This window comes from Nomascus leucogenys, chromosome 18 (genome assembly GCF_006542625.1).
Source record: "Nomascus leucogenys isolate Asia chromosome 18, Asia_NLE_v1, whole genome shotgun sequence".
NCBI lineage: Eukaryota > Metazoa > Chordata > Mammalia > Primates > Hylobatidae > Nomascus > Nomascus leucogenys.
In genome coordinates this window covers 61,475,540-61,502,465 of record NC_044398.1, presented here as the reverse complement: position 1 = coordinate 61,502,465, position 26,926 = coordinate 61,475,540, and the positions used below count along the sequence as shown (strand labels likewise).

The window sequence follows — 26,926 nt, the reverse complement described above, 5'->3', positions numbered from 1 at the left end:
TTTGAAGGGCTTTTTTGTGTCTCTATTTCCTACTGTTCTGCTCTGATCTTAGTTATTTCTTGCCTTCTGCTAGCTTTTGAATGTGTTTGCTCTTGCTTCTCTACTTCTTTTAATTGTGATGTTAGGTTGTCAATTTAAGATCTTTCCTGCTTTCTCTTGTGGGCATTTAGTGCTATAAATTTCCCTCTACACACTGCTTTAAATGTGTCCCAGAGATTCTGGTATGTTGTGTCTTTTTTCTCTTTGGTTTCAGAGAACATCTTTATTTCTGCCTTCATTTCGTTATGTACCCAATAGTCATTCAGGAGCAGGTTGTTCAGTTTCCACGTAGTTGAGCAGTTTTGAGTGAGTTTCTTAATGCTAAGTTCTAGTTTGATTGCACTGTGATCTGAGAGACAGTTTGTTATAATTTCTGTTCTTTTACATTTGCTGAGGAGAGCTTTACTTCCAACTATATGGTCAATTTTGGAATAGGTGTGGTGTGGTGCTGAAAAGAATGTATATTCTGTTGATTTGGGGTGGAGAGTTCTGTAGATGTCTATTAGGTCTGCTTGGTGCAGAGCTGAGTTCAATTCCTGGATATCCTTGTTAACTTTCTGTCTCATTGATCTGTCTAATGTTGACAGTGGGGTGTTAAAGTCTCCCATTATTGTGTGGGAGTCTAAGTCTCTTTGTAGGTCACTCAGGACTTGCTTTATGAATCTGGGTGCTCCTGTGTTGGGTGCATATATATTTAGGATAGTTAGCTCTTCTTGTTGAATTGATCCCTTTACCATTATGTAATGGCCTTCTTTGTTTCTTTTGATCTTTGTAGGTTTAAAGTCTGTTTTATCAGAGACTAGGATTGCAACCCCTGCCTTTTTTGTTTTCCATTTGCTTGGTAGATCTTCCTCCATCCTTTTATTTTGAGCCCATGTGTGTCTCTGCACGTGAGATGGGTTTCCTGAATACAGCACACTGATAGGTCTTGACTCTTTATCCAATTTGCCAGTCTGTGTCTTTTAACTGGAGCGTTTAGCCCATTTACATTTAAGGTTAATATTGTTATGTGTGAATGTGATCCTGTCATTATGATGTTAGCTGGTTATTTTGCTCGTTAGTTGATGCAGTTTCTTCCTAGCCTCAATGGTCTTTACAATTTGGCATGTTTTTGTGGTGGCTGGTACTGGTTATTCCTTTCTATGTTTAGTGCTTCCTTCAGGAGCTCCTTTAGGGCAGGCCTGGTGGTGACAAAATCTCTCAGCATTTGCTTGTCTGTAAAGTATTTTATTTTTCCTTCACTTATGAAGCTTAGTTTGGATGGATATGAAATTCTGGGTTGAAAATTCTTTTCTTTAAGAATGTTGAATATTGGCCCCCACTCTCTTCTGGCTTGTAGAGTTTCTGCCGAGAGATCAGCTGTTAGTCTGATGGGCTTCCCTTTGTGGGTAACCCGACCTTTCTCTCTGGCCACCTTAACATTTTTTCCTTCATTTCAACTTTGGTGAATCTGACAATTATGTGTCTTGGAGTTGCTCTTCTCGAGGAGTATCTTTGTGGTGTTCTCTGTATTTCCTGAATTTGAATGTTGGCCTGCCTTGCTAGATTGGGGGAAGTTTTCCTGGATAATATCCTGCAGAGTGTTTTCCAACTTGGTTCCATTCTCCCTGTCACTTTCAGGTACACCAATCAGACATAGATTTGGTCTTTTCACATAGTCCCATATTTCTTGGAGGTTTTGTTCGTTTCTTTGTATTCTTTTTTCTCTAAACTTCTCTTCTCGCTTCATTTCATTCATTTGATCTTCCATCACTGATACCCTTTCTTCCAGTTGATTGAATCGGCTACTGAGGCTTGTGCATTCGTCATGTAGTTCTCGTGCCATGGTTTTCAGCTCCATCAGGCCCTTTAAGGACATCTGTGCATTGGTTATTCTAGTTAGCCATTCGTCTAATTTTTTTTCAAGGTTTTTAACTTCTTTGCCATGGGTTCGAACTTCCTCCTTTAGCTGGGAATAGTTTGATCATCTGGAGCCTTCTTCTCTCAACTTGTCAAAGTCATTCTCCATCCAGCTTTGTTCTGTTGCTGGTGAGGATCTTCGTTCCTTTGGAGGAGGAGAGGCACTCTGATTTTTAGAGTTTCCAGTTTTTCTGCTCTGTTTTTTCACCATCTTTGTGGTTTTATCTACCTTTGGTCTTTGATGATGGTGACATACAGATGGGGTTTTGGTGTGGATGTCCCTTCTGTTTGTTAGTTTTCCCTCTAACCATCAGGACCCTCAGCTGCAGGTCTGTTGGAGTTTACTGGAGGTCCACTCCAGACCCTGTTTGCCTGAGTATCAGCAGCGGAGGCTGCAGAACAGTGGATACTGGTGAACAGCAAATGTTGCTGCCTGATCATTCCTCTGGAAGTTTTGTCTCAGAGGAGTACCCAGACGTGTGAGGTGTCAGTCTGCCCCTACTGGGGGTTGCCTCCCATTTAGGCTACTCGGGGGTCAGGGACCCACTTGTGGAGGCAATCTGTCCTTTCTCAGATCTCCAGCTGTGTGCTGGGAGAACCACTACTCTCTTCAAAGCTGTCAGAGAGGGACATTTAAGTCTGCAGAGGTTTCTGTTGCCTTTTGTTTGGCTAAGTCCTGCCCCCAGAGGTGGAGTCTACAGAGGCAGGCAGGCCTCCATGAGCTGCGGTGGGCTCCACCCAGTTTGAGCTTCCCACCACTTTGTTTACCTACTCAAGCCTCCGCAATGGCAGGCACCCCTCCCCCGGCCTCGCTCCTGCCTTGCAGTTTGATCTCAGACTGCTGTGCTAGCAACGAGCAAGGCTCCGTGGGCATAGGACCCTCTGAGCCAGGTACGGGATATAATATCCTGGTGTGCTGTTTGCTAAGACTGTTGGAAAAGCGCAGTATTAGAGTGGTAGTGACCCGGATTTTCCAGGTGCCATCTGTCACCTCTTTCTTTGACTAGGAAAGGGAATTCCCTGACCCCTTGTGCTTCCTGGGTGAGGAGATGCCTCACCCTACTTCAGCTCATGCTCGGTGCACTGCACCCACTGTCCTGCACCCACTGTCCAACACTCCCCAGTGAGATGAACCTGGTACCCCAGTTGGAAATGCAGAAATCACCCGTCTTCTGCATTGCTCATGCTGGTGTGTCCGGAATTGGTGGGTTCTTGGTCTCACTGACTTCAAGAATGAAGCCATGGACCCTCACGGTGTGTTACAGTTCTTAAAGGTGGCGTGTCCGGAGTTAGTTCCTTCTGATGTTCGATGTGTTCAGAGTTTCTTCCTTCTGGTGGGTTCGTGGTCTCGCTGGCTCAGGAGTGAAGCTGCAGACCTTCGCAGTGAGTGTTACAGCTCTTAAGGCGGCGCATCTGGAGTTGTTCGTTCCTCCTGGTGGGCTCCTGGTCTCGCTGGCTTCAGGAGTGAAGCTGCAGACCTTCGCGGTGAGTGTTACAGCTCATAAAAGCAGTGTGGACCCAAAGAGTGAGCAGTAGCAAGATTTATTGCAAAGAGCGAAAGAATAAAGCTTCCACAGTGTGGAAGGGGACCCAAGCAGGTTGCCACTGCTGGCTCGGGCAGCCTGTTTTTATTCTCTTATGTGGCCCCACCCACGTCCTGCTGATTGGTAGAGCCAAGTGGTCTGTTTTGACAGGGTGCTGATTGGTGCATTTACAATCCCTGAGCCAGACATAAAGGTTCTCCACGTCCCCATCAGATCAGTTAGATACAGAGTATTGACACAAAGGTTCTCCAAGGCCCCACTAGAGCAGCTAGATACAGAGTGTTGATTGGTGCACTCACAAACTCTGAGCTAGACACAGGGTGCTGATTGGTGTGTTTACAAACCTTGAGCTAGATACAGAGTGCCAATTGGTGTATTTACAATCCTTGAGCTAAACATAAAGGTTCTCCAAGGCCCCACCAGAGCAGCTAGATACAGAGTGCCAATTGGTGTATTTACAATCCTTGAGCTAGACATAAAGGTTCTCCAAGGCCCCACCAGAGCAGCTAGATACAGAGTGTCAATTGGTGCATTCACAAACCTCGAGCTAGACACAGGGTGCTGATTGGTGTGTTTACAAACCTTGAGCTAGATACAGAGTGCTGATTGCTGTATTTACAATCCCTGAGCTAGACATAAAGGTTTTCCAAGGCCCCACCAGAGTAGCTAGATACAGAGTGTCGATTGGTGCATTCACAGACCCTGAGCTAGACACAGGGTGCTGATTGGTGTATTTACAATCCCTGAGCTAGACATAAAGGTTCTCCACATCTCCACCAGACTCAGGAGCCCAGCTGGCTTCACCCAGTGGATCCCGCACCGGGGCTGCAGGTGGAGCTGCCTGCCAGTCCTGCGCCATGCGCTCGCACTCCTCAGCCCTTGGGTGGTCGATGGGACTGGGTGCCGTGGAGCAGGGGGTGGCGCTCACTGGGGAGGCTCGGGCCGCACAGGAGCCCGTGGAGCGGGTGGGAGGCTCAGGCATGGCGGGCTGCACGTCCCAAGCCCTGCCCCACGGGAAGGCAGCTAAGGCCCGGTGAGAAATCGAGCGCAGTGCCGGTGGGCTGGCACTGCTGGGGGACCCAGTACACCCTCTGCAGCCGCTGGCCCAGGTGCTAAGCCCCTCATTGCCCAGGGCTGGCAGGGCCGGCCAGCTGTTCCGAGTGCGGGCCCGCAAAGCCCACGCCCACCCGGAACTCCAGCTGGCCCACAAGCCCCGCATGCAGCCCCGGTTCCTGCTCGCGCCTCTCCCTCCACACCTCCACACCTCCCTGCAAGCTGAGGAAGCTGGCTCCTGCCTTGGCCAGCCCAGAAAGGGGCTCCCACAGTACAGCGGTGGGCTGAAGGGCTCCTCAAGTGCCGCCAAAGTGGGAGCCCAGGCAGAGGAGGTGCCAAGAGCAAGCGAGGGCTGTGACGACTGCCAGCATGCTGTCACCTCTCACTGGGAGCTGTAGACTGGAGCTGTTCCTATTTGGCCATCTTGGCTCCTCCCCACCCCATCTTGGCTCCTCCCCCCAAATGTTAGGGCTTTTTAAAAACTTTATTAAAAGGGATATGAGAAACATTTAATTAGTTCTTGGAATCATATAAGTAAGTATATTGATTCAACTGTGCTCTGATTTAATGTCAAAAATAAACTGAAAATACGTAATAATGAGTTGGTTGATGCTTCTTTTATTGTCTATGTAATTTGGCAACATTGAACCCCAAATTTTGTATATTTGGAAATAAAATTCTTTGAACATTGAGTGTTTTTTTTTGTTTGTTTGCTTGTTTTTTTTTTCCCGAGACAGAGTCTCACTCTGTTGCTGAAGCTGGAGTGCAGTAGCGTGATCTAGGTTCACTGCAACCGCTGCCTCCTGGGTTCAAGTGATTATTCTGCCTCAGTCTTGCGAGTAGGTGGGATTATAGGTGCGCACCACCACATCCAGCTAATTTTTGTATTTTTAGTAGAGACAGGGTTTCACCATGTTGGCCAGCCTGGTCTTGAACTCCTGGCCTCAGGTGATCCACCCACCTTGGCCTCCCATGGGATTACAGACATGAGCCACCGTGCTGGCCAGCAGTGAGTGTTTTTAAAGGACCTTAGGTACACTAAGTTGGATTAATTATTATTTGAGATTTTGTGACCTACTCTTAGTCATTGGTCCTCACATAGCTCACCTTCATTTAGTTATTTAATTAGTAACTTAGTTCTTTAAAATAATATAATAAGCATCTGTGAGCCCACAAACCAAATCAAAATCTAGTACCTTTATACCAACCTACATTTAAGTTAACCCCGCTACCTCATCTTGTCTCTCCAAACCCAAGGTAATTATCATTTTGATCCTCGCACTCACCAGCATTTTTCTTTCCTTTATGTATAGATTTATGTAAATGAATTCCTAAAGAGCTATATAAAATTTTTAGTTTTTTTAGACCTTACTAAAATGATGTCATTTTGTATATAATCTTTTGGAATTTATCTTTTTTTGGTTAGTATGTTGCTACAATTTATCCATGTTGTTGTTCTTAAATCTAGAGTCTAGATTATTTGTTTTGACTGTTGTATAATATTTTGTAAACATGCTATTGTTTATTGTTTTCATTGTTGTTTGGGTTTCTAAGTTTTACCATTGTGAACAGGGTGTTATGAATATTCTTGTACTGTCTTTTAGACATGTATGGGTTTCTTTTGAATATTACTCTAGGAATGAAAATGCTGTCTTACAGCATGTGAACATACTTCACACATCTTTAGATTGTGATGCCAAACTGATTTCCAAAGTGGCTGTATCAGTTTGTACTCATTCTAAGTACAAGAGATCTTATGATCAACCCATTCAAATGAGTATAAGATGATTGCATTGTGGTTTTAGCTCACACTTCTCTGCTCACCAGTGATGTTAAAATAGTCTTCACGTGTTTTTTAGTTACATGTCTTTCTTCTTAGCCATTTTACTATTGGGTTCTTTATAACCTTCTTTTATTTATAGAAGTTCTTTATGTATTCTTCATATTAATTCTTTGTTGATTATGTATATTGTAAATATCTGCTCATCAGATCATGTCTTTTCACTTTAAGGTATCTTCAGATAAATAAAAATTCTTAATTTTAGAATAGTCATATTTGTTAGTAATCTTTTCTTTTTGACAGTGCTTTTTATATCTTATCTTAAAAATCTTTTCCTATGCTGAGTTGTACAATTACTCACCTATATTTTCTACTAAATGTTTTACAGTTTGGTTTTTGACATTTAAATCTTTATTATTAATTTCCATAATTTTTTGAGGGAAAAGGTGGTGTTTGGTTACATGAATAAGTTCTTTAGTAGTGATTTCTGAGATTTTGCTACACCTGTCACCTGATCAGTATACACTGTATCAAATTTGTAGTCTTTTTATCCTTCACCGCCCCCCTTACCCTTTCCCCTGAGTCCCCAAAGTCCATTGTATTATTCTTAGGCCTTTGTACCCTCATAACTTAGCTCCCACTTATGAGTAAGAACATACGATGTTTGATTTTTCCATTCCTGAGTTACTTCACTTAGAATAGTGGTCTCCAGATCCATCCAGGTTGTTGCAAATGCCATTATTCGTTCGTTTTTATGGCTGAATAGTATTCCATGGTGTGTGTGTGTGTGTGTGTATCACAATTTCTTTATCCACTCGTTGATTGATGGGCATTTGGGCTGGTTCCATATTTTTGTAATTGCGAATTGTGCTGCTATAAACATGTAAGTATCTTTTTTGTGTAATGACTTATTTTCCTCTGAATAGATACCCAGTAGTAGGATTGTTGGATCGAATGGTAGTTCTACTTTTAGTTCTTTAAGGAATCTCCACACTGTTTTCCACTGGTTGTACTAGATTACATTTCCACTAGCAGTGTAAAAGTGTCCCCTTTTCACCACATCCCTGCCAACATCTATTAATTTTGATTTTTTGATTATGGCATTCTTGCAGGAGTAAGGCAGTATTGCCTTGTGGTTTTGATTTGCATTTCTCTGATCATTAGGGATGTTGAGCATTTTTTCATGTTTGTTGGCCATTTGTATGTCTTCTTTTGAGAATTGTCTATTCATGTCCTTAGCCCACTTTTTTATGGGATCATTTGGTTTTTTCTTGCTGATTTGTTTGAGTTCCTTGTAGATTCTGAGTGTTAATCATTTGTCAGATGTATAGATTGTGAATATTTTCTCCCACTCTGTGGGTTGTCTGTTTACCCTGATGATTGTTAATTTTGCTGTGCAGAAGCTTTTTACTAATAGTTTAATTAAGTTCCACTTACTTATCTTTGTTTTTATTGTGTTTGCTTTTGGGTTCTTGGTCATGAAGTCTTAGCCTAAGCCAATGTCAGAAGGGTTTTTCTGACGTTCTAGAATTTTTATGGTTTCAGGTCTTAGATTTAAATCCTCGATCCATGTTGAGTTGAATTTTGTATAAGGTGAGAAATGAGGATCCAGTTTCATTCCTCTACATGTGGCTTGCCAATTATCCCAGCACCATTTTTTGAATAGGGTGTTTTTTCTCCACTTTATGTTTTTGTTTGTTTTGTCAAAGATCAGTTGGCTCTAAGTATTTGGCTTTATTTCTGGGCTCTCTATTCTGTTCTATTGGTCTGTGTGCCTATTTTTATACCAGTACCATGCTGTTTTGGTGGCTATGAGATTTAAATCTTCAGTCCACTTGAAGTTGATTTTTTTTTCTTTTGTATATGGTATGAAGTAGGGATCCAGTTTCATCTTTTTCTTTTTTTTTTTAAAGAAAATATATGCCTTTATTTTTCTGCGATTACAAACACAACTGAATATCAAATGCACAAAGTAAGAATTATACAGGGAAAAAAAATCAGATACGTTCATATATATATATATCACCTTTTCAAGGCTATTTCCATCCAGAATAACCTTGGTTTGCCAGGGCCAATAGAAGTCACAAAATCGCCTTTAGTCAAATTTGTGTATTTGTTTTCTTCTATAATTCCAATACCTCCACCATCGACGACTTGAGATAGCTGCCAAGGTGCTTTATAATCAGTGCCAGTGTCTTCATTCATTCTACAACAAAGGCTGTCACTTCACACTTGGAAGGTTGCACAGTGGCCGGGCAGAGGCGCTCCTCACATCCCAGACGATGGGCGGCCGGGCAGAGGCGCTCTTCACTTCCCAGATGGGGTGGCTGGGCAGAGGTGCTCCTCACATCCCAGACGATGGGCGGCCAGGCAGAGACGCTCCTCACTTCCTAGATGGGGTGGCAGCCGGGCAGAGGCTGTAATCTTAGCACTTTGGGAGGCCAAGGCAGGCGGCTGGGAGGTGGAGGTTGTAGCGAGCCAAGATCACGCCACTGCACTCCAGCCTGTTTGAGGATGAAGAGGCTGAATCTTTCAGGGTCGTCCTGCTTCTGCGTCCTCTTCCTTCAGCATTCTCCACAGCCTGGGCCTTGGCTGTTTCTGCAACAAGTGCATGGGCAATCCGACGAGAAAACCGGTCTCCGCTTGGGGGATTTCTTTTTAATTACCAATTTTGCTAGAATAGTAACCATTTTTTATTGAGTAGTCTCTCTTTTCCTCACTGATCTGAGATGCTACCTCTGTCATATAATCAAGTTTAAAGTAGCTGTGTGTGTTCTGGACTCCCTATTTTATACTGTAGGTTAATTTGTATATTGTTGTATCAGTTCCAGACTGCCTTAATTACCATGGCTTCATAAATCCTAATATGAAATAGTGGAAGTTCCCCTCTTTGTTCTTAGATGTGACCTGGCTGTTCTTGGTCCTTTACTCTTTCATATATATTTTAGAATCATCTCATCAAGTTTCATGAAAAACGTGTTGGGATCTTGACTGGAATCGTACCTATAAAGTTGAGAAGGGATGACATCTTTAAAATACCAAGATTTAGGGCTGAGCATGGTGGCTCATGCCTGTAATGCTGACCCTTTGGGAGGCCAAGACAGGAGGATAGCTTGAGCTCAGGAGTTAGGAGACCAGCCTGGGCAACATAGTGAGACCTTGTCTCAGAAAAAAAAAAAAAAAAAAGATTTAATACCATATACTTGCTATATCTCTGTTTATTTAAAATTTTTTTGTAACATCTTATAATAAAGTTTTGCAAATTTCCCTGTAGAAGTTTTGAATATTTTTATCTTAAATTTATTCATATTCTCCGATACCACTGTATTGTGTTTTTATTCTTCTGACCAGTCTTGCCTGAGGTTTATCTTATTTTGTTATTGTTTTCGAAGAACTGACTTGGTTTTATTGATCAGAAGATCAGCAATGTGTTTTTGTTTTGTTTTTATTGTTATTGTTATTGGCTTCCTCTCTAATTTTTATGATTTCTTCTATTTTGTTTAGGATAGTATACTGTTCTTTTTACACATCTTAAGCTTGATACTTAGCTAATTTTGAGGCTTTTCTCTTCTCTAATATAATTATTAGGGCAGTAAGTTTTCCTTAAAGTACCACTCCTTTTTTTTTTTTGAAATATAGTCTGGCTCTGTTGCCCAGGCTGAGTGCAGTAGCACAATCTTGGCTCACTGCAACCTCCACCTCCTGGGTTCAAGTGATTCTCCTGCCTCAGCTTCCCGAGTAGCTGGGACTACAGGCACCCACCACCACACCCAGCTAACTTTTTGTATTTTTAGTAGAGACAGGGTTTCACCATGGTGGCCAGGCTGGTCTTGAACTCCTCACCTCAAGTGATCTGCCTGCCTGGACTCCCAAAGTGTTGAGTTTACAGATGTGAGCCTCCATGCCTGGCCTACCCCTCTATTTTTGCTGAAGTATTTTTTTCATTATAATTGTTTGTTTTAAGTTTTCCATTATGATTTTTTTTTTAACCTGTGAGTCATTTAGCATGTGTTTTAATATTAAAAATGTAAGGAATTTCTAGTTTAACTTATTGTTAACTTCTGACTTAAATATGTAATAGGTAGACATTATGATTTTTATAATATTATTCTTTAAAATTTATTAAATTTATGTATGTATGTATGTTTGAGACAGAGTCTTGCTCTGTTGCTCAGGATGGAGTGCAGTGGCACGATCTCAGCTCACTGCAACCTCTGTCTCCCAGGTTCAAGCCATTCTCCTGTCTCAGCCTCCCGAGTAGCTGGGATTACAGGCACCCACCACCACACCCACTAAATTTTCTATTTTTAGTAGAGACAGGTTTTCACCATGTTGGTCAGGCTGGTCTCAAACTCCTAGCCTCAAGTAATCTGCCTGCTTCAGCCTCCCAAAGTGCTGGGATTACAGGTGTGAGCCACCACGACTGGCCTACTAAGGTTTTTGTACACTTGATCTTAGCCAAAAGACTGAGAAGCGATATTATTAAGGTTTTTTTTTAATGGCACAGTACAAGAGAAATACATTTTCTCTAATTGTTGAATACAGAACTCTTTAATGATCAGATCAAGCTTATTAATTGTCTTGTTCAGATCTTCTATATAGTCTTGCTAACTTTTTATGGCAGTTATCTAAGTAATTAAGGGAGATGGGTTGAAAACTTCCTCTGTGGTGCACTCTCTCTCTGCTATTTATTACTTTTTGCGTCTTATATATTAGGGCTATTTTATTGGGTACATATCTGTTTTAAATTATTACTAATTTTGGGGTAAACTTATATCATCATGTAGAGATGATCCTCTCCATCTCTAATAATTTTTTCTTAAAAATCTATCTGTTAATGTAGATATGCTGTTTATTTTGACTAGTATTAGTTTCATAAGTCTTTTTTCATTTTTTTGTCTTTCTTCTTATATTACAGGTGTTCTTATAAACAGCGTATGTCTCAATTTTAAAGATGTGACTTGTAAATAGAATAAGCCCAATAGTTGAATTTATTATAGTAATTGACACCTGGATATGAGTTTCTTTAATCTTAAATTATTTTTGTTTATTCTAATTTTACTATGCTTTTTAAAATAATTTCTTACTTTTAAAAAATAAGTTGATATTTAAGTCTTATCCCTGCCCCCAATAAAACAGATACTTAGAAAGCACCTGCATCCCCTGGTTCTTCCCCGATCCCTTTCCTTACTCTTGCCCGCCCTGCCCCCAGTTGACAAAATCTAGACTAGTGCTACTCAAGGTGGAGTCTGTAGTCTGGTTCTGGTCCACAAACTTACTGGTTCCCAAAGAGAGCTGAGGAGCTGCTCCAGAATGTAAATCACCTATATCATTAGCATGCTGTTTAGTTTAGCTGTATTTTGTTTTATTTGTAGCAAGCTTTCTGAATGAAGGAAGCATTATGTTGATTTATTGGATTATATTCTAGCACAAGCTTCTTGTTACAGACCAATAACAAACTGTTCAGGACAGCCTACCTTGAGTAGTTCTAGTCTAAATCTTGAAACACTGGGTTAGTATAGATCTATTTTCTATCTTTTTTTGGATGATAATTTGGCTACATATAAAATTTTAGGTTCTAAGTTCTTTTCCTTTAATACTTTCAACCTACAAAAACGGCACTTTCACATATTTTAATCCAACATTTAATATACTTAGTTGTCATCTTGTATTCAGTGTTTGAAAGTCTGATGGCACTGTGATTTTATTTTATTTTCTGAGATGAAGTCTTGTTCTGTCACCAGGCTGGAGTGCAGTGGCGTGATCTCAGCTCACTGCAACCTCCGCCTCCTGAATGATGAAGTGATTCTCCTTCCTCAGCCTCCTGATTAGCTGGGACTACAGGCGCGCACCACCATGCACAGCTAATTTTTGTATTTTTAGTAGAGATAGGGTTTCACCATGTTGGCCAGGATGGTCTCGATCTCTTGAAATTGTAATCCGCCCGCCTTGGCCTCCCAAAGTGCTGGGATTACAGGCATGAACCACCACGCCTGGCTTTTTTTTTTTTTTTTTTTTTGAGACAGAGTTTCACTCTCGTCACCCAGGCTGGAATGCAGGGGTGCAATCTGGGCTCACTGCAACCTCCGCCTCCCGGGTTCAAGCAGTTCTCCTGCCTCTGCCTCCGAGTAGCTGGGATTACAGGTGTCCACCACCATGCCTGGCTAGTTTTTTTTATTTTTAGTAGAGATAGGGTTTCACCATGTTGGCCAGGCTGGTCTCGAACTCCTGACCTCAGCTGATCCACCCACCACGGCCTCCCAAAGTGCTAGGATTACAAGCGTGAGCCACCACACCTGGCCGGCACTCTGATTCTTATTTCTTTATGTGTTATGTGCTCTTTCTGGCTGGGAGTTTTAGAATTTTCTTGATTACTTTGATAGTCTTATATTTCTCTATACAGTGTCTAACTGGGTTTTTCCTTGTTTCTCCTCTTGGGCACATTATGGGCCTTTTAAATCTAAAGTTCACTGTCTTTTTTTTACTTCTGGGAAGTGGATCTTCATTATTTCTTCAAATAAGCATCCTGTTTATCTCTTTATTCTTTCCCTCCTTTCTAGGTCTTTTATTATTTAAATATTAGCACTTCTGAATCTGTCTTCCAAATCTCTTAGTTTCTCCTTTATATTTCCTGAATTTTTGTCCTTTCTTCCTTCTGGGAAATATCATGAATATGATTATCTGAATCGGTTATTGATTCCTCAAATGTATTCATCCTGCTATTTGTCAATTATATTTTTCCAACCTAATATTTCTGTTCATTTCTTTTTCCTTTTTTTTTTTTTTTTTTTTTAATTTTTGAGACAGGGTCTCACTCTGTCACCCAGGCTGGAGTAGAGCAATCATGGCTCACTGCAGCGTTGACCTCCTAGGCCCTAGTGATCCTCCCACCTCAGCGTTCTGACTAGCTGGGACTACAGGTTCAAGCCACTACACCCAGCTAATGTTTTTATTTTTTGTAGCGATGGGGTCTTGCTATGTTGCCCTGGCACATCTCGAACTCGTGGGCTTAAGTGATCCCCCTGACTCAGCCTCCTAAAGTGTTAGGATTATAGGTGTGAGCCATTGTGCCTGGCCTGTTTTCTTGTATGTATGTACATATGTATTTATTTATTGAGTTGAGGCCTCACTGTTTTGCCTAGGCTGGTCTCAAACTCTGGGGCTCAAGCAATTCTGTCATCTCAGCCTCCCAAGGAGCTAGGACTATAGTTGTGTGCCACTGCACTCAGCTGTTATTATTTTACATTGTTACTATCTTCCTTTACCTCTTTACTCTCTTTATCAGGCCAAATTTAAATTATTTGTCCATCTATTCTGGCTTTCCCTTTTCTATATGACTGTATAATCCAGTTTTTTTTTTTTTTTAGTCTTTGTGTTCCTTGAATGTCTCAATATTTTGGCCTGTGAACTCATTTTTCCCTGGTGTTATGAGCTTTTCTTTCTGGCAGTGTATGTTGGGGAAGGCCCATCCCAATCTGGTCAGCTCCAAGGAGCTCAGGGAGTTGAGGGTGTAACTGAACTATGGGGTGGAGAGCCCCAGGCACCGGAAAACCACAGCTACCTGCAGAACAATCCCTAAAGTGAAGTCTAAAACCTCTGGTTAAAAGGAAAAAGCAACATTAAGATGTATCATTTCTTAGACTGTAGAATTCTTTAGCGCTAGGAGTTTGGAGGTGAGGTAGAGACTGCCTGTGATCTGTTTTTCTCCACACTTTATGGCACAGGGCTTGTATTGCTGCCCTGATTTTTTTTTTTTTTTTTCCTCCAGAGGATTTCTGGACCAGAAGTATAAATTGCCTTATGGATGGGTAGGCCCTATTTGTCCCAGTACAATTGGGGATGGGGAAGAGGATGGGATGGGAAGCAAGAACAGAACCCCAAGAGCCTCCCCACCCTCTTTGATCCCTCCTCCTCTACAGGCCTTCTGCCCTTGGCCAAAATCACTTCAGGGACACAAACCTCAGTACAAAACAGGCCTTCCAACTTGAGGTTTTCCATGTTTTCTCCACTTCTCTCTCTGTTCTCTACAGAAAGGAAGCCAACAATCATACTAATTCAGCATCTTAGATGACACCAGAATCAGGAATCCCCTAGATCTTTATTTTTTTTTAATTCAAAAGTTTTTTTGAGCATTGTTTTGCATATTTTGAATTATGTTATTAATTCAGTAAGTAAAAAGAATTTATAATGTGACCTTTGAAGGAAACTTTTGTGCAGAAACATTATGTATGTTTTTATTTTTTAAATGTATATAACATAGAAGACATTCATGAAGTGGTTGCATTTTTAGAAATTAAGCATTTGAGATCATTTTTTAAAAATTAAAAATCTCCAAGCCAGCATTTGGGGGTAAAAAAGATTAAGCAAGTAATACATAAATATATACAATGAAAAATGAAGGTGAAAAGAAATATATACAGTTAAAAGTGAAAGTCTTACTTTAATACCTTTCATTTTCGTTCCTTATAGGTTACCATTGTGAAATGCATATGATTAAATAATTACTAGATATATTCAGTCTTAAGGTTCTCTTTAGTTTATTTTCTTCAATCTCTCATTCCTATTTGCAGCAGAGAAAATTTAAGATGAATCCAATTTGATAGATTTTGTCCAGTAAATTTCAGATTCATTTGGGTATTGAAGTCTTGATCGCTGCCCAGTTTAGTCTCTCTTTCAGGGCTTCCACACCTTTCTCATTTTTAAAAACCCTGTTCTTCCCTGTGCCTACTTTTAATATCACAAGATTCACATACTAATTACTAAGTAGTTACAAGAGAGGAGGAAGGTCAGCTTTCCTGAAAGTGAAAATGGGATAGTATATTGCTGTTTTGTGATTATTTCTCAGCTTGCTGGAACTGCTAATATCCTTACTGATCTGATCTTTGGCACTATTCCAATTGCTGATGCCCTAGCAGTTGGTTTTCTCAGCCTGAACTGAATCCAATATTACTTTTTTTGTAGCTTGTTAAGTGGTTACTGTGGTCTAAACGTGTTCCCCACCCTCCGTTCCCGCCGCCAAATACGTATTTTGAAATTTGATTGCCAATGTATTAAGAGCTGGGGCCTTTGGGAGATGATTAAGTCATGTGGGCACTGCATAACTTAATCCTGCATGGGATTAGTGGCCTTATAACAGGTTAAAGGGAGTGCCTTGGCCCCTTTGCACCATCTACAAAGTGAGAATGAGCCTTCACTGGTTATTCACTGGTGCTCTGCTGGCACCTTGATTTTGGGCTTTTTAGCTTCCAGAACTATGAGAAATAAATTTCTCATTTAAGATATTACTCATCTTAATAAATTACTCATTTAAGATATTTTGTTATAGCAGCCTGAACGGACTAATAAGATAGTCTTATGGGCTAGCCCATGTCCTGCCTTCTTAGGCCTTCTGTGGGTTCATGCAAAACCTAGGAATTTCCACTGTAGCAAACTCATCTTCCCATGTGATGTCTCTGCCCTCCTTCTTCCTCACCCTGTAATTCTGCCATCTCTTTAGTCTTTTTCTGTGTGATTCAAGAGGTACTGTATTAATTGCAGAATCTGATGCTGTTCTTTTTTTCAGGAGCACTCCCAACCTTTAGGTTGATAGTTGATGAATATCTTTCCAGAACTTTACTTCTCATCTTGTGTATGTATATGTGTACTATAGATATATGTACACACATATGCAAATATATACAATTTCTAAAAATATAAAACCATACTGTATATGTCTGTGTAATATTTAAAAATGTTTGTCTTTTCAGATGATCTTTGGGTGGTTTCAAAAACCGTAGACTTTGAGCTGGATACTTTTATTGCATGTAGTGCTTTCTTTGGACCGTCATCTATCAATGAGATAGAAATACTGCCTTTGAAAGGCTATTTCCCTTCTAATTGGCCCACTAACAGTGAGTATTACTATGCTCATTTTAGTTTAAATTTAAAAAGAATGATAGACGTAAGATGCACTGTTTGATTAAAGCCAACAAAAAGGACCCAACTCTAGTTTCAACTATTGTGTACAGTGAGTTCCTAAAAATGTGTGTGAAGTTGAATATATAGATATTTCTGTGAGGAAGAATGGTGTATGGGAGATTGTTTTGTTCTAATTTTCTAATTAGATTATTCTGATTTTCTGTTTTCCATATATTTCTGTGAAGTAATTGAGGAAAAAATGCAAGAAAGTGTTTAAAAATTATACAAACACTACTCTATGGCACAAGTGATATGTTGATTAAAGGAAACTGCTGGCTGTGAAGTTGTGCTACTAGGTACTAACTCAAAACAGGTGTTCTTGTTCATTTGCTGATACGTGGAAGTCCAAATATGATTTAAATTATGCAATTTATGCATACCCATTATAAAATGAATGAGCAGATAGCATAGTAATTTAATGAATATAAGTTTGGGATCTCTGTGTGTGTTTAAGGGTTTGTTTTATGTCATGTGCTTAATTCAGTAGCTGAACTCTGAGTTATGTGGACATTTAACACGGAGTTTTTATGGTCCATTTTATTTACATCAAATGTTTATTTTCTGCATCCTCTGTACAGTGGTTGTCCATGCATTACTGGTTTGTAATGCTAGCACAGAACTGACTACTTTGAAAAACATTCAGGACTACTTTAATCCAGCTACTCTACCTCTAACACAGTACCTGTTAACAATGTAAGTCATTTTTTACCTTTGAGTCATTGGTATTAAAAAATGGTAACCAGAAGTAAATATGAAAATTCAATAAAAGTACATTATATAAATGTTGCCAATAAAATTGTAAGTATTTTTCAGACTATGACATTATTCTCTGTCAGTAGTTAAAAAGAGAAAAGGGGCTGGGCACAGTGGCTCACGCCTGTAATCCCAGCACTTTGGGAGGCCGAGGTGGGCAGATCACCTGAGGTCGGGAGTTCAAGACCAGCCTGACCAACATGGAGAAACCCTGTCTCTACTAAAAATACAAGATTAGCTGAACATACTGGCGCATGCCTGTAATCCCAGCTATTTGGGAGGCTGAGGCAGGAGAATTGCTTGAACCTGGGAGGTGGAGGTTGCAGTGAGCCAGGTGCCATTGCACCCCAGCCTAGGCAACAAATGAAACTCTATCTCAAAAAAAAAAAAAAAAAGAGAGAAAAGGAATTATGCATTTTTTCATCTGTTTATTAAGGTTTGAGCTAATAAATGTTACTGTACATTTTTTCACTTCGTCAAGAGATAATTTAAGGATCATTTCAGTATTGATTTTATTTTTTATTATCTGTATTTTTATATTACAAATTATTTAACATTTAAAGGAATCATTTTATAGCTTGAATCCAGTGTGTATATTGCTACTGATTTTATTCTCGATATAGCCATATCTCATTTTGAATTTCTCAAGCACCCTATCCCTTTTTAAAAAATTGGAAGTGATATTATATTAAATGCATTAAAAATGATAGGAAAAGTCCAGTTTTCAATTTGGAATATTATTATCTATCTGTGATGTTTTATTTTTCTCACTACAATGAAGTCCTAGGTAAAAAAATAAATATCCTTTGATTTCATTATGTTATTTATCCAATTTGAAATGAATTTTCATGGAAATAGAAATAAGACCAATTCGTGTGATGTAGTTTTACCTGAAATGAGGGCTAGATTAATTATCTAAGTTAGGTTTGTATAATAGAGCATGGGTTTTAAAGTCAGTCCGCCACTTATTTGTGGTGTGGTATTGGGGGGAAAAATTCAATATTCTTGTATCTGTGTTTGGGATAATTAACTACTTCCTAGTGTTGTTTTGAAGATTTCATCAAGTAATATGTAAAATGCTCAGCAAAGTGTCAGCACGTAGTAAGTATTCAACAAACGTCAGTTCTCTTCTACCCTCCTCGATATTGGAGTATGTATCCATTTACAGTATATATCCACTTACTGTTTGTTTCCATAAAAAACTGTTCTCTGTAATGCCTACAAAGTGATGGCTAAGTTATGAATTATTTTACTCATCTTTTTCAAATGCCCCTATTTTTTAAAATTGTTTATTTGCTTCATTTTTATTAGGTCTTCGCCAACTATAGTTAGTAACAAAAGAGTCAGTAAGAGAAAATTTATCCCACCAGCCTTCACAAATGTCAGTACAAAATTTGAACTACTCAGCCTAGGAGCAACATTGAAGTTAGCTAGTGAGTTGATTCAGGTACACAAGTTAAACAAGGATCAAGCTACAGCTCTAATTCAAATAGCTCAAATGATGGCATCACATGAAAGCACTGAAGAAGTGAAGGAACTGCAAACTCATACCCTCCCTATCACGATCATACATGGTAAGAAGCAAGAAAGAAAATAATTGTAATTGTTTTCTATTTGTAAGTTTTTGTAACTCAGTCTGCTCCTTTATAATTTCCTAGTCAAATGAGGTTCAAGAATAACTCTAAGTAGACTTTTTAAACCTGTACCCACTTTGGTAAACTGTTAGATGAGAACAGAACTGACTACCCTAAAAGGGAGACTTATTAGCATATCTGATGAATGAGTAGCATTATAAGCTTATGGTCAAAGTATCCAGATTGATCTAGGTGTTTACATGTTGCTCTCCTGTAGTAAACTTAACTTGATCAGCAAAACCTTTTATTTATTCCTAGTCAGCTCACTCTTCTATCCTTCATATCAGTGATTACAAACCTTAATTCTTCTCATAACCTCATTCTTGCCCTTTCTCTTCATCTTGCTTCTAAAAGAGGAAATGGAGGTCATAACAGAAACTGCTTTCAATGTCCTGCCTTCCTTCTCTAATTTACCTAATTTTAGAGCTATTCTTACCGCTTGGTTCTGTCACAGTGAAGGCAATTTACTTCCTCCTACTTACAGTAAATAGTTCTATCTGGACTCTGTTGCCTCGGTAGCACATTTTCTCTCATAGACCTCCACCCCAAAGCTAATCCTACTTTTCTGTCCTATTTTGAGGAATTATGTCATATCCACCCTGTTGACCAAATCAAATCTGAGAGTGATCCTAGATTTTTCTTTCTCTCAAGATTAAGTGACTCTCTTAATCCTTCTCATATTCTCTCACTATTCATCTCCCGCCATCAGATTAGTCACTGAGATGTGTTCCTTCTAGCTTCTATCCATCTTTCATATTGAGTACCTCTTCTCCCGTTTACTTGTATCCCCTCAATCCAAGCCTTCATCATACCTCCATATAGCCTAGCGGGTAAGAGTGTGGGCTCTAGAGTTAGAACCCTGAATTTACGTTCTGACTGTATCATTTGTTAGCTGTATGATTTTGGGCAGGTTATACATCTCTTAATCTTTAATTTCCTACTCTGCAAAATGGAGATCATACTAGCATTCACCTCATAGGGTTGGAGGATTAAATGAGTTAATATACGTAAAGGGCTTAGAACAGTGCTTGGCACATGGGAGGTGCTTAGTAAAGTTAACATTTATTATTGTTGTAATTATCTCACACAACTTTATAATTGATCTACCACTAGTTTTGCCTTACTTCATATTTTCATTGAAGTTGTTTTTTTTAAAACACAATCTGATTAAGTCAAACCCATTGCTTGGCCTCACACCTGTAATCCCAGCACTTTGGGAGGTCAAGGAGGGTAGCTCTCTTAAGCTCTGGAGTTCAAGGTCAGCCTGGGCAACATGGCAAAATGCTGTCTCTACAAAAAAATTTAAAAATTAGCTGGACATAGAGGCATGCACCTGTAGTCCCAGCTACTTGGGAGGTTGTGGTGGGAGGATGGCTTGAGCCTGGGAGGCAGAGGTTGCAGTGAGTTACAATTGCACCACTGCACTCCAGCCTGGGCAACAGAGCCAGACCCTGTCTCAAAACAAAACAAAACAAAACAACCATTGCTTAAAATCTTTAGATGACATCTGCTGGCCTTTAAGATAAAATTCAAACTTTGTTTAGCTATAGCAAACAGAGCTTTTGTGATTTACCCCTGTGCCTACCTTATCAGCCTCATCTCTTGCCTATTTGGTAGAGGTTATATAGAAAAGTTATTTTAACAGCTACATGCTTTGTCATGGCTTTGCCTGGAATGGCCCTTTCTCTAAGCAGTCTGGACATCTTATTCTGGAAGTCTTAGTTCTACTTCTTAATTTTAGGAAGTACTCCCACCTCCATGAAAACAGAGATAGATTTTCTTCCTTCTCTGATCCAAAATAATATTACTTACCATATTATTTCTAATTATTCCTTGTTTATCATTTTAAGTAGGTGCTGGTCTCATTAAAAGTGGAAGTATTTTGGTTATCTATTTATCCCCTGTGCTTTGCACATAGTGAACACTCAATGTTTTTTGAGCACATTAATTAATTAAATGGAGGAGGGAGAGATGGATGAAATATTTGTTATACCTGTAGAAATTTATGTTTGACCAGGCACAGTGGCTCACGCCTGTAATTCCAGCACTTTGGGAGGCCAAGGCAGGTGGATCACTTGAGTTCAGGAGTTCGAGACCAAAAATTAGCCAGGCATGGTGGTGCACGCCGATAATCCCAGCTACTTGGGAGGCTGAGACAGGAAAATCACTTGAACTTGGGAGGTGGAGGTTACAGTGAGCTGAGATTGTGCCACTGCACTCCAGCCTGGGTGACAGAGTGAGTGAGACTCCGTCTCAAAAAAAAAAAAAAAAAAAAAAGAAAAAAGAAATTTATTTATTTTATGCTTTTTATTTTTTTCTTCTTTTAAAATAATTAGGTGTGTTTGGAGCAGGAAAGAGTTATTTGCTGGCAGTGGTGATTTTGTTCTTTGTACAGCTGTTTGAAAAGAGTGAAGCTCCCACCATTGGAAATGCAAGGCCATGGAAACTTCTGATTTCTTCTTCTACTAATGTGGCTGTTGACAGAGTACTTCTTGGGTAGGCATGACAAGTGCATTTAAGTAGCTAATGTTTTGGGATATTGTTGAGAGAGGCAACCCACTATGGGCCCTGAGTGTCCATGTACTCTTGCTGGTTATGCGAAGAATGCAAGACCTTTGTCTCTGACCCAGAAGCCAGCATCTATGAAACAGTAATGGGCTAATTAGTTTGTAAGTAGGATAAAATCAAAACCAGAACTGGAAATTTTGGCACAGTGATACTCATGCAAAAATTCAAGTTCAGCCAAGAACATGTAGGGCTAGAGATGTATTATTGGGGGAGGCAGTCTGCCAGCGGCCCTGAGCATCCCTGCTGGGATGCTAAGGATGCAAGTCCCTGACCATTCTTACCCAACACATTTCTCACAGTTTATTTGCAATAAGCAACTTTGACTGATGAAGTAATGTCTCCCTCCAGGACAAAGAGCAGGCTTGCTTATTACTTGTTATAAGATAATGGATCCCCAGCCTCAGTGTTCTTGCCCTACTCCTCAACCCATGGCACGTGCAGGCATCTACCTGGATGCTGTTTGTCTCCTCATGTGACCTGGGAACCAAGGGAAACCAATGCAGATATGTTGATGATTATACTGCTTTCTGTGCCATGAGTAAAAGTCCTTTGTCTCTGACCTAGGAGTCTTGGGTCTGTTACCTTAGAAGTAGGTTAAAATCAGGCTGGGCATGGTGGCTCATGCCTGTAATCCCAACTCTTTGGGAGGCCAACACAGGCAGATCACTTGATGTCAGAAGTTCAACAGCAGCTTGGCCAACATGGTGAAACCCTGTCTTTACTAAAAATACAAAAAAACTTAGCCTGGCCTGGTGCCAGGTGCCTGTAATCCCAGCTACTCAGGAGGCTGAGGCAGGAGAATTGCTTGAACTCAGGAGGCAGAGGCTGCAGTGAGCTGAAACTGCACCACTGCACTCCAGCGTGGGTGACAGCGGGAGAGTCTGTCTCAAAAAAAGAAAGAAGTAGGCTAAAATCAAATTCTAGAATCAGTAGTTATAGATTAGTCTCTTGTTCATCTGCCTATATGAACACGATAGTAAAATGGTAAAATGGCTGAACAAATTTAAGTACATTATGTTTTTTATTTCAATAAGAGGAATGCAAAGAAGACAATCTGTTTTTAAGATTTTTGTGATTGCATAAGACTATTAAAAATGCAAAGAAGTATTACAATATTTCACCAATGTTCTGATGTTTAATGATCTGAATTTCAACATAAATGGCAAAGTTTGATTAGGAGAAACAGTCATTATTTCTAAGCCTAAGCTTTTTAAAAATTAATTTTCATAATTATACAAGTTAATGCTTATGGTAGAATATATGCAGACTACACAGATGTTTTATTATATTTATTTACAGATTTTTAAATATACACGCACACATTTTGTTTTCCAAATTTGTGATTCAATAGTATGTGTTGTTTGTGTCCTGCTTTTCTTACTTAAAAAGTTGGCTCATGCCTATATTCCCAGCACTTTGGGAGGCTGAAGCGGGCAGATCACTTGAGGCCAGGAGTTCAAGACTAGCCTGGCCAACATGGCAAATCCCCATCTCTACCAAAAATATAAAAATTAGCTGGGAATGGTGGCACGTGCCTGTAATTCCAGCTACTCGGGCAGCTGAGGCACAAGAATCACTTGAACCTGGGAGGTGGGGGTTGCATTGTGCCAAGATCACATCACTGCACTCCAGCCTGGGTGACAAAGTAAGACTCTGTCTCAAAAAAAAAAATCTTAGAAAACATAATTTTTTGTAACTCTATTATATTCAATGATTTTCTTATACCATACATTAAGCAATTTTTGATCAGTAAATTATTTCCAAATTCTTGCCAGTATGAATTATATTATGACAAAGATCCTTAAACATAAAACTCTGTATCCATTTCTGATTCTTTCCTTAGGAAAATAATCCTAAGCCTAGAATAAAAAATATGAAAACTTTTAAGCTTCTAAATATACTTTTCAAATTTCCCTTCAGAAAGATTCTTCGAGTATACACTCATAAGCAATTTAAAAGAGTGGCTGAGGACAACTTTTTTTTTTTTTTTTTAATAAAGACAATGAGGAGTTACCTGGAGACTACACAGGAAGGAACTTTAGATTGCTTAGCCCAAGATGACAATTTAACTGTAGACTCTTAGAAAACAAAACAATATTAAAAAACAAAACAAAAAAACAAGAAGTTAGAATGAGGAGGGAGGTTAAGTACTCTACTAAAAGTTAACAGGAAACTTATAAAAGAGATTCTTTAATGCTTAAATCTCTGATAAGGACCTGAGAAATGTGAATCTCTAATTAGGATCTATGCTTCAACTGCTTATAGTCTGGTTTCGTACATTTCTTCACACTGAAATAACCTTCTCATTGTGTGCTTGAACAGACAATGTTTTCCTATGGTAATGGATGGAACAGTTTCTTGAGAAGAAATGAAGGAGTATGGGGTGGATAGTACTTTGAGGAGACTTCATCCCTTATTATTATAGATTTAACCAAACTTGCATTGGAAAAAAAATTGTAAACTAGTATTTCAGCCTGTTAAGTTGCTATTATTCTTCAAGGTGAAGACTGTGAAAAATGTAAAAATCGAAATCTGTTCATGTATTGACACTAGTTTGTTTCATAATTATTTTGGAAAATTGTTTTTAGAGATCTATAGTTTAGTTCTCCAGCTCTTTAAATTCCCATTTTGAGGTAGTAGAAGTTTCAGAGGGTTGAGTATTCACTGAGTTCCATCTGTGTTCCCAGCATAGTGCTAGAGCTGTAAGATATATAAAAGGGAAGTGTAGGTGAGGGGTCCTTCCTCACAAAGCCCTAACTGGAGGGTAATGTATGTAAAGGAACGGTCATAACCCTTGGATGTAGACAGAGTTGCTTGGGCTTGAATCATGATACCTCACCTCTGAGCTTGTGTCCTCATCTCTAAGAGGAGATATCATCTAGAGCTGTAGTGAGTGTTAAACAATGTAACATACGTAAAGAGGCTCTTCCTAACAAATCTTGGTGCTAAGTATATGATAGCTATTGCTTTCTATATTTTGTCTTTAGAGACAATTTTATTTGTGATAAATACTAACATTGGCATTTTATGAACATTTAGTGAGCCTTCAAGATGGAATAATGCATATTTTTAAATTCTCTAGAAAATGCATTATATTTAAAAAACCAACTACTTGCATTTACTTTGAGTTTAGGTATTTCACATTAAATTTTATAATTAAAATATACTGTTACACAAAATTAGTTGTAGTAACACAGTTATTATATGAAACTTTATATTCTGTTTCCTAAATAATCAGAATCTATATTGTTTTCTTATTTAAAGGCTTCTCGGTCTTGGATTTGAAAACTTTATCAGAGTTGGGAGTGTTAGGAAGATTGCCAAACCAATTTTACCTTATAGGTAAGAATGCAAAATTCCAGAAGTCACAGAATGGTCAGAGGGAAGCATGGTACTTTTATATCACTCTTACCTTAAGTTTGATTTTTGAAGAATGGAGAAAGGCTTATCTTTACTTGGTTAACTTAGAAAATCTGTATTTTGCTGAGAATGATGGTTTCCAGCTTCATCCATGTCCCTACAAAGGACATGAACTCATCATTTTTTATGGCTGCATAGTATTCCATGGTGTATATGTGCCACATTTTCTTAATCCAGTCTATCATTGTTGGACATTTGGCTTGGTTCCAAGTCTTTGCTATTGTGAATAGTGCCACAGTAAACATAGGTGTGCATATGTCTTTATAGCAGCATGATTTCTAATCCTTTGGGTATATACCCAGTAATGGGATCAGCAAACTATCACAAGGACAAAAAACCAAACACCGCATGTTCTCACTCATAGGTGGGAGTTGAACAGTGAGAACACGTGGACACAGGAAGGGGAACATCACACACTGGGGCCTGTTGTGGAGTGAGGGGAGCGGGGAGGGATAGCATTAGGAGATATACCTAATGTTAAATGACAAGTTAATGGGTGCAGCACACCAACATGGCACATGTATACATATGTAACAAACCTGCACATTGTGCACATGTACCCTAAAACTTAAAGTACAATAAAAAAAAAAAAAAGAAAATCTGTATTTTGCTTTACTGTGATGTTATGAAAAATGGAATAAAGAGGAGTGTTTTAATATAAATCTTGGCTTTCTTGGACAGCATCAAACACAAATTTCATTTTTACTTTTTACTCAGGGTCAGATCCTCTCCATCACTGTTTCTCCTAGAATACAACTAATTTCATTTAACTTGTAAGGAATCTATTCCCACCTCTACACTTTCCTCTTCAAGCCTATAAAAAGAAAGTAAATTCTAAAGCTTAATTCTTTAGCTTGCATGCTGGCTCAGAAAATGAAAGTGAACAGTTAAAGGAACTACATGCACTAATGAAAGAAGACCTGACTTCTACGGAAAGAGTGTATGTGAGAAAAAGCATTGAGCAGCATAAACTGGGGACCAATAGAACCCTGCTGAAGCAGGTAAGAAGTAGTAGCTTCAATTTGTTTCTTGATTTATATATACCATTCAGATTCTCTTATGTCTGTTGATGAAATAATATTTCCTTTAAATAAAACAAACTGCTGTGATAGTTTATATTCTACTAAGGTGCATGCATGTGGATCCTTGGATATAGTCTACCCAGTGTATGTTTTATGTTTGCATCAAAGCGTTCTTCAAATTCGTGAATAGATCCAACTCACCATGACCCAGTCATCCTTTCTCCTTCTCCCTGTTTACTTTCTTTTTATAGGCTTGAAGAGGAAAGTGTAGAGGTGGGAATAGATTCCTTACAAATTAAATGAAATTAGTTGTATTCTAGGAGAAACAGTGATGGAGAGGATCTGACCCTGAGTAAAAAGTAAAAATGAAATTTGTGTTTGATGCTGTCCAAGAAAGCCAAGATTTTTAGTGTTTGTTTGTATCCAAGAATCCAGGAGGCTCAGATGCTAGCTTCCAGGTATTGGGAGCCAAGACTAAGCACACAAGATTCCAGGCTGTAACAGGTAGCACTATCTCCTTTATCAAGTTTTGATCTAGGGAAGCCTGGGCATCAGCTGTTGGAAGAGAAAAAAATCAATCAGCAGCTTCCTCCTATGAAAGGAGAGCATGGGGAAAAGCAATGGGGATGGAGTAAAAGAAAGATGTTGGCTTCTTGGGCCATTTGCACATTGGTAACTTTCTGCTAGACAGTTGAGAAAATCAGTCTACTTGGGACCCTATATTGATCAGCTATTGCTGAAATAATGAGGGTTAACAAACTCAGTCTCAGTACTTTAAGACAACAGCTTATGACTCTACAGGTCAAGTGGTGTGGTTTGGCCTGAGGCTATGGGTAAAGTCTCTCATTCTGAGAACAGTTGCTATGGCATGATCTTCTAACAGATGGCAGAAGTGCAAAAGGGCAGGACAGATCACAGAAACACATTTAAAGCTTCAGTTCATATTATGTTTGCTGACATTCCATTTGCACAGGTCACATGGCCAAGTCTAACATCAGTGAGGCAGGGAAATATACTCCCCTACTTCTCTGGTGGGAAGCACTGCCAAGTAACATGGCAAAGGGTGTGCATATGTAATAGTACTTTCCTAGGGCGGGAAGGAGAAACTGGAAATAATAACCAATCTATAACAAGTTTTGGTTCTGGAAGTCCTCAGAAAACTTCAGACTAACTTTCTGTTATTTGAATTATAGAGTTAACTCTATACTCTCTTCTTAACCAAATCCAGAAAGGCTTAGTTTGGCTGTGTTCAATTAA

At 39.3% G+C, this 26,926-nt stretch overlaps 1 protein-coding gene across 1 annotated transcript in view; it reads left to right on the top strand.

Annotated features, from left to right (window-relative positions):
- The window catches only part of ZGRF1 (zinc finger GRF-type containing 1), a 101,000-nt gene that overhangs the window by 60,900 nt on the left and 13,174 nt on the right, over positions 1-26,926 (top strand). The window contains exons 16-21 of the mRNA XM_030798254.1: positions 16,062-16,205; positions 16,851-16,965; positions 18,337-18,599; positions 20,996-21,155; positions 24,492-24,569; positions 25,501-25,648. Coding sequence (XP_030654114.1) covers positions 16,062-16,205; positions 16,851-16,965; positions 18,337-18,599; positions 20,996-21,155; positions 24,492-24,569; positions 25,501-25,648 — 908 coding nt within the window. The remainder of the gene's footprint in view (positions 1-16,061; positions 16,206-16,850; positions 16,966-18,336; positions 18,600-20,995; positions 21,156-24,491; positions 24,570-25,500; positions 25,649-26,926) is intronic.